Source organism: Sceloporus occidentalis, unplaced genomic scaffold (assembly GCF_023333645.1).
Source record: "Sceloporus occidentalis isolate IW3139 unplaced genomic scaffold, rSceOcc1.0.p SCAF_6, whole genome shotgun sequence".
NCBI classification, from domain to species: Eukaryota; Metazoa; Chordata; class Lepidosauria; order Squamata; family Phrynosomatidae; genus Sceloporus; species Sceloporus occidentalis.
The window spans coordinates 67,341,352-67,355,114 of NW_028316986.1; the positions used below are offsets into that span (position 1 = coordinate 67,341,352).

At 41.4% G+C, this 13,763-nt stretch overlaps 1 protein-coding gene across 1 annotated transcript in view; it reads right to left on the reverse strand.

Annotated features, from left to right (window-relative positions):
• The window catches only part of DISC1 (DISC1 scaffold protein), a 196,470-nt gene that overhangs the window by 148,257 nt on the left and 34,450 nt on the right, over positions 1 to 13,763 (reverse strand). Inside the window, exons 4-6 of the mRNA XM_089529454.1 lie at positions 9,821 to 9,968; positions 5,161 to 5,290; positions 310 to 545 (exon numbers count right to left, since the gene is read on the reverse strand). Of these exons, the coding sequence (XP_089385580.1) occupies positions 310 to 545; positions 5,161 to 5,290; positions 9,821 to 9,968 (514 nt within the window). The remainder of the gene's footprint in view (positions 1 to 309; positions 546 to 5,160; positions 5,291 to 9,820; positions 9,969 to 13,763) is intronic.

The following is a 13,763-nucleotide window of genomic DNA, read 5'->3' on the forward strand; positions in this document are numbered from 1 at the left end:
AACCCCTCCAATACTGTCAGTTTCCACCATACCATCAGAATTGTATATGTTTAATGAATACCTTGTGGGATTATGATTTCAGAAGCCATAATTCCTAGGAAAAGTCAACACAGTATGAACATTGCTCCAATTCAGCAAAGTAGCTTCTCTGTGCATCAGGCTCTAAAACTATATACGACTATATTTTACCTGCATATGTTTCTCTACAAGGCAGAGCACAAGAAAAGTACGTTGGAAGCAAAGCAATAAATTAGAGTTTTCGGTTTGTTTGTTTTTTAAGATTTCAACGTGCCATCCAATAATACATACCTTTTTATGGATTCTGGAAAATCCAAACTACATGAAATTTTATGTGATGCTTCTGAAGTATCAGCCAAGTCTTTGCCTATTGTCTGTAGTTCCCTCAGTGATACCCAACTGAGCAAAGCAAACAGATCACAATCCTGGGCCTGGATGAACTGATCTTGCTCTTGTATTTCTGTCTTTAACTGTTGGTCTTTAGCTTCCAGAAGAAGCAGTCTTGTTCTAAGAACTTCAATTTCTTTCTGCCAAAGTGGGGACAAAATATACTGGTCATACATGTAAAGAAAATCAGAAAACAAAGACTAGTGCAAAACGGCCAAGATCAAGATAAACCAAGGTCCTCTTCACATGCATCAATGTGTACCTGGGCCAATTCCTCATGTGCCTATAATCCATTTGTAAATATCATGGATTGAGGCAGTCAAATAATCCCTGCCTAAATGGCTGCAGTATCAATCAATCAATAACTTTAATTCTATCCCTCCTCTCCCCCCCCCCCTCATATTATGCATCACCGGATCATTCCCAAATTAGACAAAAAGGCTCTTCTGTGATTTTGTGAGTCTGAAAAGGACCACAGTTGCAGCTTGAACTACTGAACTGAGTAAAATATAAACTGGATATGTTTAGTCTCCTTGATTTGAAGAGATTTGTTTGGGACTAAACAGTTAAGATTAAGGCCAGTGTGCTTAAAAATACAAGCTAGCAACATGGATTAAAACAGCAAAGGAGAAAGTAGAGCAATGGCAGCAGCAAGATGAAAAAGAAATTGGTGCAGCAGCACAGTGGAAACGACAGAAAAGTTGGTGACGACAGTGACAAAAGAAAATGGCATATAGCCTGGCTGCTAGGATAGGATGGGGGGATGCATGCTATACTGAGTGACACCCCAGAGGTGGTGGTATGGTACACCCAGAGGGGCTGGAGGAACTACTGAGTGACAGAGAAAGAGTGCCTTTCAGAGATTGCAGCATTCTCCCTCCCCCCCAAGCAATTGCCTCTGCTGTGGGCATGGTGCCTTCAAAGTCAGGCACAGGTGCTGGACAAGTGGCCAAGCTGGATCTTGGAAGGGCTGCCCAGAATGCACAGCAAGAGGAGACCAGGGAGGGAGGGGACAGTTCATTCACACACACCAGCTGACACCAACCACAGCAACACCAAGGTTTTCTGGGAAGATGGCTTTAAGCAACAGATACCTAAGGCCAGATAAAGACTGCCAGGACATGACATCCTGGCAATAGTAGGGCTCGGGAGTATGCACCAACCACACGCTCCCGAGTCCTACTACATGCAGGCGGCACCATTTTTGAGTGGCAACACCCACACAGGCGCCGTATGGATGACGTGTGGGCATCTGAGTGCCCACACATCTCCAACAGGAGGCAGCATTGTAAGGGCTGTGATGCAGCCCTTATGACACTGTAAAAAAGAAGCCGCTCTAGGCAATTTCTTTTTTACCGCGCAGCTGCACTGCACGGTTTGGGTGCTGTGGTGCAGCTGCACAGTACAAAGGGCCGTTGTTTCCCTGCTGGTATGTACAGCACCTAAGTTACCTCTGTTAGGATGTCTTCACTATAAGGACCCTCTCCTCTAGGAAGTGAGGCATTCTCTTACCAGCACTGCTGCTACTTCCACCTCTGTGTGCAGCTAAGCATGAGGAAAGAGGAACTGCCAGCATAATGGTCTCTTTTGAAAGTGTAGTATCCCTGAAGAATTCCACCCACAGTCAGTTAGTTTGTAAAAACACCTTTCTGAAGATCTGCCAATGAACATCTAATATAACTTTACTGCTATTAGCTTCAGAGAAGCAGTTCACATTCTAAACAGAAAGAACTGCTTGAAGAAATTCAGTTTACACCTCAAAGATGTATTAATTGTTGTACAGTTCCTCCTGACTTAAGACTCAACAGCAAGAGAACAAGGTGGTTAATGTTTCCACACAAAGGGATGTGTCAAGGAGATTAAAACGGTCATCAAGAGAACTGTTATTTTGAGTATAAAATCAGGCTTATGATACATAGAATCATAGAATCATAGAGTTGGAAGAGACCGCAAGGGCCATCCAGTCCAACCCCCTGCCATGCAGGAACTCTCAATCAAAGTATCCCCAACAGATGGCCATCCAGCCTCTGTTTAAAGACCTCCAAGGAGGGAGATTCCACTACACTCCAAGGGAGTGTGTTCCACTGTCGAACAGCCCTTACTGTCAGGAAGTTCCTCCTAAAGTTGAAGTGGAATCTCTTTTCCTGTAGCTTGCATCCATTGCTCCGGGTCCTAGTCTCTGGAGCAGCTCAAAACAAGTCAGCTCCCTCCTCAGTATGACATTCCTTCAAGTATTTAAACAGGGCTATCATATCACCTCTTAACCTTCTCTTCTCCAGGCTAAACATCCCCAGCTCCTTAAGTTGTTCCTCATAGGACATGGTTTCCAGACCTTTCACCATTTTAGTCACCCCCCCCCCCCCTTTGGACACGTTACAGTTTTTCTACATCCTTTTTAAATTGTGGTGCCCAGAACTGGACACAATATTCCAGGTGGGGCCTGACCAAAGCAGAATAGAGTGGCACTATTACTTCCCTTGATGTAGATACTATACTTTTACTGATGCAGCCTAAAATCGCATTGGTCTTGTTAGCTGCCGCATCGCACTGTTGACTCAAGTTCAACTTGTGGTCTACAAACCATTCATTCTTTGTTCTGTCAATTTGGGAACACTGTTAGAAATTTAATAGTTTCAGTTAACAAATAATACATCTCCAATCTGTGCTGTACTCATTTCAGTGAATGAAAGGGAGAGGGAAGCAAAGAGAGAAGTTATTTCATATCACCTTTTTAATATCAAATTTTGATAAAACATAGAAGCACAATTTAATTGTGCTTTTCATTTCAGCTGTAAAATAATTTTACAGCAACTTTATTTCAGGTGTAAAAAAAATCAGCAGCCTAGCCTTTTTGGGAGGCAGGAGTAGAGAACCTTTGGTTTGTCATATGTTTTGAACAACAGATCCCACTGTTATTTAGTACTGGACATAATGGGTAGAGCTATTGGGAGTGACAGGCCAAATCTCTCAAGAGCCAATGTTTTCCCACCACTGTCTTAGGGTATGTCTCTCTCATTTGAGGCTTGCCTTCAAGGAAGAAGCTCTTTGTAAAACCAGCTTCAGATCCTGTTTAATAGTAAAGCCTGGTTGTTGTTGATCTAAGTAAAGGCTAGTACCAGTGATTTGATAACTATCTGGGGGAAATTGTTATTTCTCCCATAATGGCTTAAAGAGCAATTTGACTTTGGAGTCTACTCAAACTTTATGATTGTATGACTCTGTAAAACAGTAGGAATTCCTGTTGGAGATAAAGAGCATAGAACTCCCAATCCTTTAGTAACAAGCTACACTACATCTGCACTTAGGGTTGCCATATCCCGTCGGGGGGTGGGACAATCCTGGTTTGGGCGGTGCCATCCCGGTCCCGGTCCGGTTTGGCGCCCAAACCGGGACGGCCCCGCCCATCACAGCCACCTCACCCCAGCGGTGGCTCCAAGGCCTTGCTGAGGCCTGGGAGGGCTCACCGCGGTTGGAGCTCCAGCCACGGAGACGCTCCCTCCCGGGCGCCAGCAAGGCCTTGGAGGCGGCTCCGTGGTTGGAGCTCCGGCCGCGGGGTCCTCCAAGGCCTCTGCGAGGCCAGGGAGGAGGAGGAGGACGCTTCCCACCGCGGCGATCGCCGCGATGAGGAGCAGCCTCCGCCTCCTTCCCGGCCTGGGAGCAGGCCTAGGCTTCCTCCCAAGCTGGGAGGAGGAGGAGGCCGCTTGGCACCGCGGCGATCGCTGCGATTCCAAGCGGCCCTGCGCCCTTCCCTGCCTGGGAGTAGGCCTAGGCTTCCTCCCAGACCGGGAGAAGGAGGAGGAAGACAAAGTTTAAAAATGTAGGACCTTTTTTTTAAAATTTCCTAGCCAGGAAATTAAAAAAAAAAAAGTCCTACATTTTCAAACCTTGTCCTACATTTGTCTCAGTTTGGAGGTCCTCAATTATGGCAACCCTATCTGCACTGGCCCATGAACCGGCTGCTTTGGTGATTTCTTGCAGTTTGGTTTTTTCTTCAATGAAATTACAAGAATTCAATACACAATCAAAAACACGTATCTCTTTTTGAATACTCACTGCAACACTATCTAGATTGTGAGTCAACATTTGCAGTTTATCTTAGTAGTTATCACTGGAAAAGTACTAGAAGGAAAAAATTGAAATTGTTGCAACTATAGCGCAAATAGTTGCTGGCAGTAATAATATATGAATAATAATCACTATGTGCCAGACATTTAAATTATCACCCCATAAATTTAGATCATGAAGTTTTTTTTATCAGAAACTGATCAATCACAACAAAAACACTCAAGCAACGATGATTTTCAAGAACAATTTTTTTATATCTGGACCAATTTCTATTTAAATTTAGAAATACCAAAGAACAAACAGCATATATGAAAAATAGGAAAGATCAAGGTGTGTTTATAGAAACCTGACTCTTTAATGACTGCCCCTCTCTCATAAGATCTACATGACTTGTGTGTGTCATAACTCTCCATTAATTTTTTAGAGTATCAGATGATCCAAAGTCAAAGCTGTAATTACTGCACAGCAGTGAATGCTCTTGACTCAAACTGACATTTATTTACACGTACATAGCCTAAGGAGAAGGCAATGGCAACTTCCTCTGAACAAATCTTTCTAAGAAAACCCCATAATGACCTTATGGCCATCAAAAGTCAGAAACCACTTAAAGACACACAACAAAAACAACAACAACAACAATTGTCTACACACCATTATCTCTCACACACTGGTGTATTATATTCTTCTTACCTGTATCCACTCCTTTTCTTCCAACAACTGATCTCGTTTTGTGACTGAGGCCAATGTTTTTTCGTGGTAAGGAAGACTTGGAATCTTCTGTTTATTTTTCAAGAAAAGATGGTTTTCTTCTTTACTGAACCTTTCAAAAACACCAGCCATTGGATTATTTAAATTTGTTAACAAAGTATTACCTAAGCATTTATTTGTACACCTACTGTCTTCATTATATAAAAGATATGTTAATGTAGCTGGAGGGAAATAAATAAGAGCAACCAATGAGAATTATCACGCCAATCCACATAACTTGTGCTGATACATCTATCTGCTTGAAATGTAACAAAGCAGAATACAATACTGAGAGGCTGTGCTGTTGGTTTGTCTTGGATAGTAAGGGTGCAAATATTGTACCTAGGGGCTTAGCTGAAGTCTGTGGTTCTTATCAGTTGGCAATTTATTCAAGGTCTGCACACATAATGCCAATATTTAAGGACACAGGAAAAAACATGCTGGATCAGAGTAAAAAAAATCTAGTCCAGCTTTCTGTTCACACTGTTATCTATGGCACCCATTATTATTATTATTATTATTATTATTATTATTATTATTATTATGCTTTATTTATATAGCGCTGTAGATTTGCACAGCGCTGTACATACAAACAATAAAATAGAAATGAGTAAATCTGCCCATGCCATACAATTCTCTTTGTGTTCATCAGTAACAGATATAGAGAATAATATTTTTTCTGGCACTGGACGAAGTACACATCTGAGAAATCCCTGTGCTGTGTGGATATGTCTAATCCCCTTTTAAAGCCACTGAACTTGGCAGCCATCACTACATTTTGTGGTAGCAGATTCTACATTTCAAACTATGTAAACTCTGTGAAGAAGTATATACTTTTATCTTTCCTGGATCTACAACCACACTTCATTCAAGCAAGAATAATAAACTTATTTAAAACAGACACACCTGATAATCTTCCTGAACTATTTTTTCTACAAAATGGAATTCTAAAATTACACTTTAAACCCCCTGATTGGACATACAGGTCCATCTGGAAATCTACACATAAGCACAATGTTTGAATACAGCATGCTCTTCCAAAATCCAATACATGTAGGCCCTATACATTAAACTTAATATCTCAGAAACAAGTCAAGAATTTGTCACATATTTCAAATACTTCTCCAGCACTTAAATCTTGAACCACAAAAACTCCACAATCAGTTGAACTGCATTTTTCAAAGTGTTAGCCCTTTTAACAGGCTTTTGACCTAACACAATGCAATCAAAACTCAGCACCTTGCTAACAGACAAAGAGCACACAGAATTCCCCAAAACTCTTTTGTGCTTTAAGTTTTCTTAAACTAAAACAGCTTTCAAAGGGATAAAATAGACTGCAGTCCTGTATGCTCTTACCAAGAGGTAAATCCTGCCAAATGGGACTTACATTTGAGCAGACAGGCACAGAATATCAATGTTAGTCAGACTGGTAAGTCAGAAACTATTCTATTTCCAGATGACACTCTATAATATGAAGGTCTCCTCTTGAAAACAAAAAACAAATAACTTGGAAATTAGATTTTATTTTTTTTATTTTTAAAATATTCTTTATTGAGATTTATTTACTGTATACAACATAATACATAATTAGATTTTAATGGTGGTTATGTTGCTGGTTAATTACTGCCTCATGAAACCACTACCTATTTATAGAAACTATGCAGAAAGATTGGGGAGGGGAACCTATTCCTACACTTAACAGCCAGGTTGTGTTGGTATATACATGCATGCACACCTTTTCCATTCTTAGTATATGAAAAATAAAGAGGCTAAACATCTTGGTAACACTAAAAGTGAGCGATTGTGGAAAGCAAGAGAATGCTTGCTGCTGAAGTTCCTTCTAAGCAGGCCACACCAATTGAAAACTTGCCAAAAACAAAAAAATGTCATTTCTAGTTTCTAGTTTTAGCTGTTTGCCTCCAATTTTCATGTTTATAGGGCCTGGGGGAGCTGTGCCACTCTGGCAGTCTCCATTTTTTATTATTATTACTATGATTATTTGTCATTCAGGGGCAATTTTTTGTTCTCTATAATTTTCGTGTAGGACCCAGGGGTCTGAAGAGTCTTTGAAGGATTTGATGGTGGTCTGGAGGAGTACCAAGATGCCCCAGGGATCACATGCAGCATGCATTACCCCACCCCTGGCTTAGATACAGAAGTTTAATATGTTAATCCAAGAACATCTTCTAGAGAAGACTATAACTTTTGCAGCTGTTCTTTCTAATACAACCGAATTCATTCCAGTTACTGTTTCATGGTTCAGTCCTTTGACTACCTAAGTCACTTTTGATAGCCATATGGAACTTGATTCGTTTGGAAATAAGCCTTGAGATCACAGTTTCCAATAGTACAAATGCTTGACATGCTGGGAGAGTATAAGAATTCATGAAGAATCAAGCAGGGACATGGACAAAATTGCTGTTGCTTGCCATTCTCACTGAAACTATGAATCTTACTAAATGAGTATGGAAAAATTCTTGCAGTTGTCTAGAACTAGAAGGCAGGTATATTGAAAACACACACACACACACACACAGAGAGAGAGAGAGAGAGAGAGAGAGAGAGAGAGCCAATCCCCTGAGATGCAGCATATTTATTCCAAGGAGTAGAATGATAATGAAGAGACATAGCAAAGAAAGAAAGAAAGAAATCTTCAATATTTGCTGTATGTAACAATCTAGAATTTTAGACAATTAATTTGGCACCCCCAAATACTCTAACCATTTGCAAGATAGAGTAATCACATATACACACCCCCAAAAGGAACAAGAAGGCACATCTCTGCATGAAATGTGCATGCACTAATGTAAATATACATATGGAAATTTGAAAGTAATTACTATAATTTAAATAGAATAATATTTCTCACCATAGTTAGGAATATAATGAGCTGCAGACCTGCTCAGTCTATTGTACAGATAATAACTGTTGATAGGTTGCTTTAAGCCTCCTGGTCTTCTCCCTTCTTAGGGCACTTTGCTTTAAACTGCATTTAGACCAGAAAACTTTTGAAACAGGAAGGCATTGTTCCTTACCCCTTCAAATAAAGAGCAGCCCTCCACAAAATAGAACATGTTTGTACAGTACGTCCTTTGTACATCATTAAAATATCAAAGGGGAGAGCCAGTGTGGTACAGTGGTTTGTGTGTTGGACTAGGACAGTGATGATGAACCTTTTACAGACCAAGTGCCCAAACTGCAACCCAGACTCCACTTATTTATTGCAAAGTGCCACGTCCCTCCGGCTTTCTAGTAAGAAACTCTGGCAAACTATGAGAAGGCATGGATCACTAGAAAAAACAATAATGCTAGGAAAAGTAGAGGAAAGAAAAAAGAGAGAAAGACCACAAACCAGATGGATGGACTCAATCAGGGGGGTTATGGGCAAGGGTTTGCAGGAGCTGGGCAAGGCAGTGGAAGATAGGGATTCTTATCTCCAAGAATCCCTATCTTCCACTGCCTTGCCCAGCTCCTCCACAGGGTCGCCATGAGTCAGAACTGACTCAAAGGCGGTTAATAATAACAACAAATACTCAGGTCCCTTGTGAGACATTTACTCCAGTCAACCAGGAGTAGGGTGGCAACTGTCACCCAGAGGACTTCTTCTTCAGCCATCACTAGACTGTGGAATGAATCCAGGATTTGTGTCTTTAATTTGTTCTAGGAGAAACAAACTAAAAAGGGAGCTGCATAGGCATTTGGCCAACACAGTGAGTAAACTAAAGATTAGTTTATTTCAGCTTTTCTTAACCTGTGGTCCAGGGGCCACAGTGTCTTCCCCAGGAGTCAGGACCTGTCTCTTTCTCCTGCAGTTGAAGCACACATGGAGAAAAAGGCAATCCCAGCTGTCCCAAAACAAGGTGTATAGTAAGTACAGTATTTTATACATTATCATGAATTAAGTCTTTGGGGTCCATGGCCACACAAAAAATATTTCAAGGGGGTCCCTGGTAAAGAAAAAGTTAAGAACCAGTGGTCTATTTCATCACTCCCACTCCAAGCAGAAATCAATATGAAGCTCATAACTGACAAGGCAGCCTTTCCATAGATCCCTGGGTTACAATGTTGTCTGAGGGGCTGTGCACACCAGCAGGAAAGGTCGGATTGGGAGCATATGCCCCATATAATGCACGCCCGTTCCACCCCCAGGCAGCATGGCACCGCACGCCACACCACACAGTGCACAGCATCATGGCGCTCCTCTGGCACTGCGTCCGCATGACTCTGCACCGAAGGAACACTGTAAAGCTGCGGCACTGCAGTCATTGTGCACGTTGTAGGGCGCAAAAAACAGTTACTGCAAAGGCCAGATTGGTGCTGCGGCGTGCGGTTGCCACAGCCCTGATCTGACTGTAAAAGGGGCAGCTACAGGCCGCCCCTAAGGAGTGGTCTGCACAGCCCCAATATGCTCAGTGGCTTCTTTTAAGCCCATCAAGATCTACTCTACTGATTCACAGTTCAACCTATTAACCATTCATTACATTATATTAGGACTCCTGATTTATTCGAGAGGTGGTAACAATGCAAGTCAGGGGTGTATTAGTTTCAGTTCTGTGTTGTTACAACCCAGACTCACAATTTCTATAGCTTGCAATACACTTACCTAGGAACATCCCCATCCAATGTTATTTGAACTTGTGTTTTGAACCTGTCCAAAAGGCTGCTAATTGAAGGATGTCGAGATGGAAGCTGAAATTTAAGTGAACATTTCTCTTTCTCCAACTCTTCAAGTTTTCTTCTATATTTATCAGCTAGAAAAACAAAGTGAAAACCAGATTGTCAAATGATGCAGGGCTGTACTTTATCTAAAAAAAAGTTTGGTGTAGAAACACACAAAGAGGTACATCAGAGGCTAACATATTTCTCTTTACAAATTATTTTAACTGATTGTGATGTTGCTAAAAATACAACCAACATACATTAAAGCTAAGCTAATGTCTTGTAAAAATTTATCTTGTAAAAACGCAAGCTTTGTAAAATAAAGATATATTAATTAATTTTTAAAAAATTATTAAATGGTAGCCATTCTCTAAACTCTAGCTTATTTTTTTCAAAGTTGTAGAAACTAAGTTTGAAACATGGGGGAAGGGGTTGCAATGTAACAGGATGTCTTTGTTTCACAAATATCAGTAGACAAATTCATAGGGCCAAATTAGGCATGACATTAAACATTAAACATGCAACTTGCCCATGGTTCTTTTTAACCAAATAAGTCAACAGGTGAGGTGGTAACCAGGACTAAGTATTCAGCATGGAGAATAACAGCTTGGATAACTTAGGGCCTATACAAACCGGCAGAATAGTTCACAGCATCCGCATGCTGGACATGCTAACTCTGCCCCTAGGGCACCATTTTGGCATGCACCAGTCTACATTGCATACACTATCATGATGCTTCTCCAGTGCTGGATCCACATGATGCAGCACCAAAGGAGCATCATAAAGCCACACCTCCACAGCTATGGCACCCCTTGGAGGGTGCAAAAAGGAGCCGCTTTTTGCAGCTACTTTTTGCGTTCTCCAGAGGCTGGATCAGGGCCATAGCATGAGGTTGCCGCAGCCCCGATCCAGTCAGTAAAGGGGTGGCTGCATGCCACCTATATGTACAGCCCCTTACTTTTTCTGGACTAAGACTCCCAGAATCCCCCAAATCATGGGAGTTATAGTCCGGATAGTTAATTTTTTCCAGCTCTTGAACACAGTGTTAACACTTTGCCTTTGCCATAATCCCAGTCACATGCAGTGGGCCCTGTTATTTGCTTGAGGCAAAAAGCTACCAATGAAGCTCAAGCAAACTTCCATCCCCATGTCCTCCCACAATATAACCTTAACCTCACCTACTCTTCAGGTTAGGCATCCAAGAGTGACGTGAAAGTCCTTTGACCTCATGAAGTTTGTACATCCTGCCTCTTCCAGGTTACGAGATTGCCTTGCCCAGTGAAGCCCGGTACAGACAGACAGCTCCGTGCTGCCTGTCTTTCCACCTCGTCGGTGTCGCAGCAGCCGCAACGCATAGCACTTACATACTACCAAAAAGAAGCCGGTCTAAGCGGCTTCTTTTTTGTGGTGCCGTAAAAAGGAAAGGGCGCCACCATGACACCACTTTCTGGAAGTGACGTCTGGATGCTGCGCAGTGGCCACGTCATCATGATGGCCACCGTGTGGACAGGAGGGTACAGTTGGTGTGCACTCTGGAACCCTAGACTCGGCACGTGCATGCCGCTCCCTGTCCATCTGTACTGGGCCTGAGATTGCCTTGCCTAGGGAATTCCCAAACCCTAGAACTACTACTGGTTATTAACACTGCAGTTCATGGCTGTACTAGGAAGTTTTAAGAGTTTGGTAGTGTGTGCAACTAAACTGAACTATTCTACCAGTTTGTCCTCTATAGTTATGTCTCATGTGATCTATCCTCTGCCCTGACCCTCTTCCAACTGTGTGGTCTCACTCAACTCTAAATTCCCCCTTTGAATACTTCGCATTCAGGCCTTTATCTCTTAGACTGAATTAACATCGGTGAAACTCTGAGAACTTAGATAAAAGGCATACTTGAAAATGATATTCATGTTCTGCTGCATAAAGGAAGTGCCTATTTTCCTTTAGTAGCTCACACTTTAAAAAGTTAGCGCCCTTTTTGTTCTTTTATAGAGGCTTTGCAATTTCATAGAGTGTATTTTAATATATTCCTTTCAAGTGAAAGTAAAACTAGTTTCTCTTTTCCTTTTTGAGCAACAAAAGACCATCCAACTCTTTCATCATTTACAACCATAATGACTCTCCATTTTTTTCATTTTGATAATATGCTTATCAGCTCAGCTTTGCAGCTATTCTCTGAACAATTGTTACATTCTTAAGGGGGAAATCTGGCCAGGTGCTTCAGGGAAAAGAAAAGCCATCTGAACTACAGCTGATCTGAATGGAACGATATAGATTTGGATGCAAGAAGTGCCCCTAATTTTGAGAAGGGCACTGTGTAAGGGAGCAAAAACGCTCATCTGGAATGAGAGGGTGGAGATGGGAGAGAAGTATGACTGCTTCTTTTGTAAAACTGATATACAGCTGTGAGGACGTGCAAATTTCATACAGCAAAGTTGGAGAAAGGAGTTTTTTCCAAAAATATTTTTCCCAAACCTCCTGGAGAGGGGGGAAAAAGTTTTCAAGTAGGCCTGTGCATGGAGTCCATGATTAAGTGTGATCCCTGACTTGGAGATTTAATTCTGAGTCCCATTCAATCACCAATGTGTTCTAATCCAGAATCTGAATTGCCTGTCCACCCAGTTAAATTATACTGGGAAACCCAAATACAAGTGTAACCTTTTTATTTATTTTTATACATCCACATAAAACGTAGGCTGCATCCACACTGCATCACTTTAACTGCCATGGCTCAATGCCATGGACGTCTGGGATCTGTAGCTTTGTGAGATATTTAGCCTTCTCTTTCAGAGAGTTCTGGTGCCACAACAAACTACAAATCCCAGGATTCCACAGGATGAAGCCATAGCAGTTAAGGCAGTGTCAAACTGCATTATTTCTATAGTGTGGATGCAGCTTTAGAGATCTAGTAAATACTAAAGAGGAGATTAACCAAGGCAAATTACAACCAGGTAGCTTCGGGGGGTTTGTTTTGTTTTTTTACTCAGCACCTGTAAAACACATTGGCTTTGAAGAAACAATTTAAAAAACAACTGTAAATTGATCATTCTTAGCAATTCTTACTGCTTTTGTCCAAGTACTGTCCCTTTAGTGCATCAGTCAATGAAGTCCATTAAAGTTTATTAGGCTCAATATGATTATGATAATGAAACAACAGTTTATTTGAGGAAGTAAATGTTTTTGCTTTATTTTACCAGCAATCCAATCAGCGTATAGTTTGCCTGAGATCTGCCACTAGGTAGATGGCTTTTGGAGTATTTGACTAGCATCATAGAGGTCTGTTACACAGCTACCCAGTGGCAGGAAGGGGGTTTATTTTGCAGGTGGTACAGTGAGACAATTTTTGGAGCATGCATGGCAAAAACTGAGGGACAGAAGAACTGGGGCATTGATCGCTACAGAAGAGGTTTCTTTTGGGGAAAAGTTTTCATAGGTAGTGACAAAAATAACTCTCAATTAATGCATATTAAATAGAAAGTATGTTGTAAAGCTTCCAAAAAAAGGAAACCAATTTAAAAGCAATATAATGTGCCCTTGGTATCTGCTAGACTTTGGTACCAGAGCCCCAATCAAGTCCCACTATACACAATAAATGTGGATGTCTGAAAGCCAAAAAGGATAAAACAAACCAATACTCACAGTCTTGGTACCTCTACTGAACATGTCCAGCCCTGTATAACCAACTATCTTACTTCAGATACCAACAGTGCAGCTACAGAGCAGGACCTGGAAGATTATGTTAGCAAGCAGCTAAGCTTATAAGAGAGATGGTTGTACCTAAGCTATCCTAGTTCTAAACTATTTGGCCCTTTAAAATCAAAACCAGGGCCTTTAATTGTGCATGTAAATCAAGGGGGAGTCATGCAGCCCAGATGATGTTGGACTGCAAC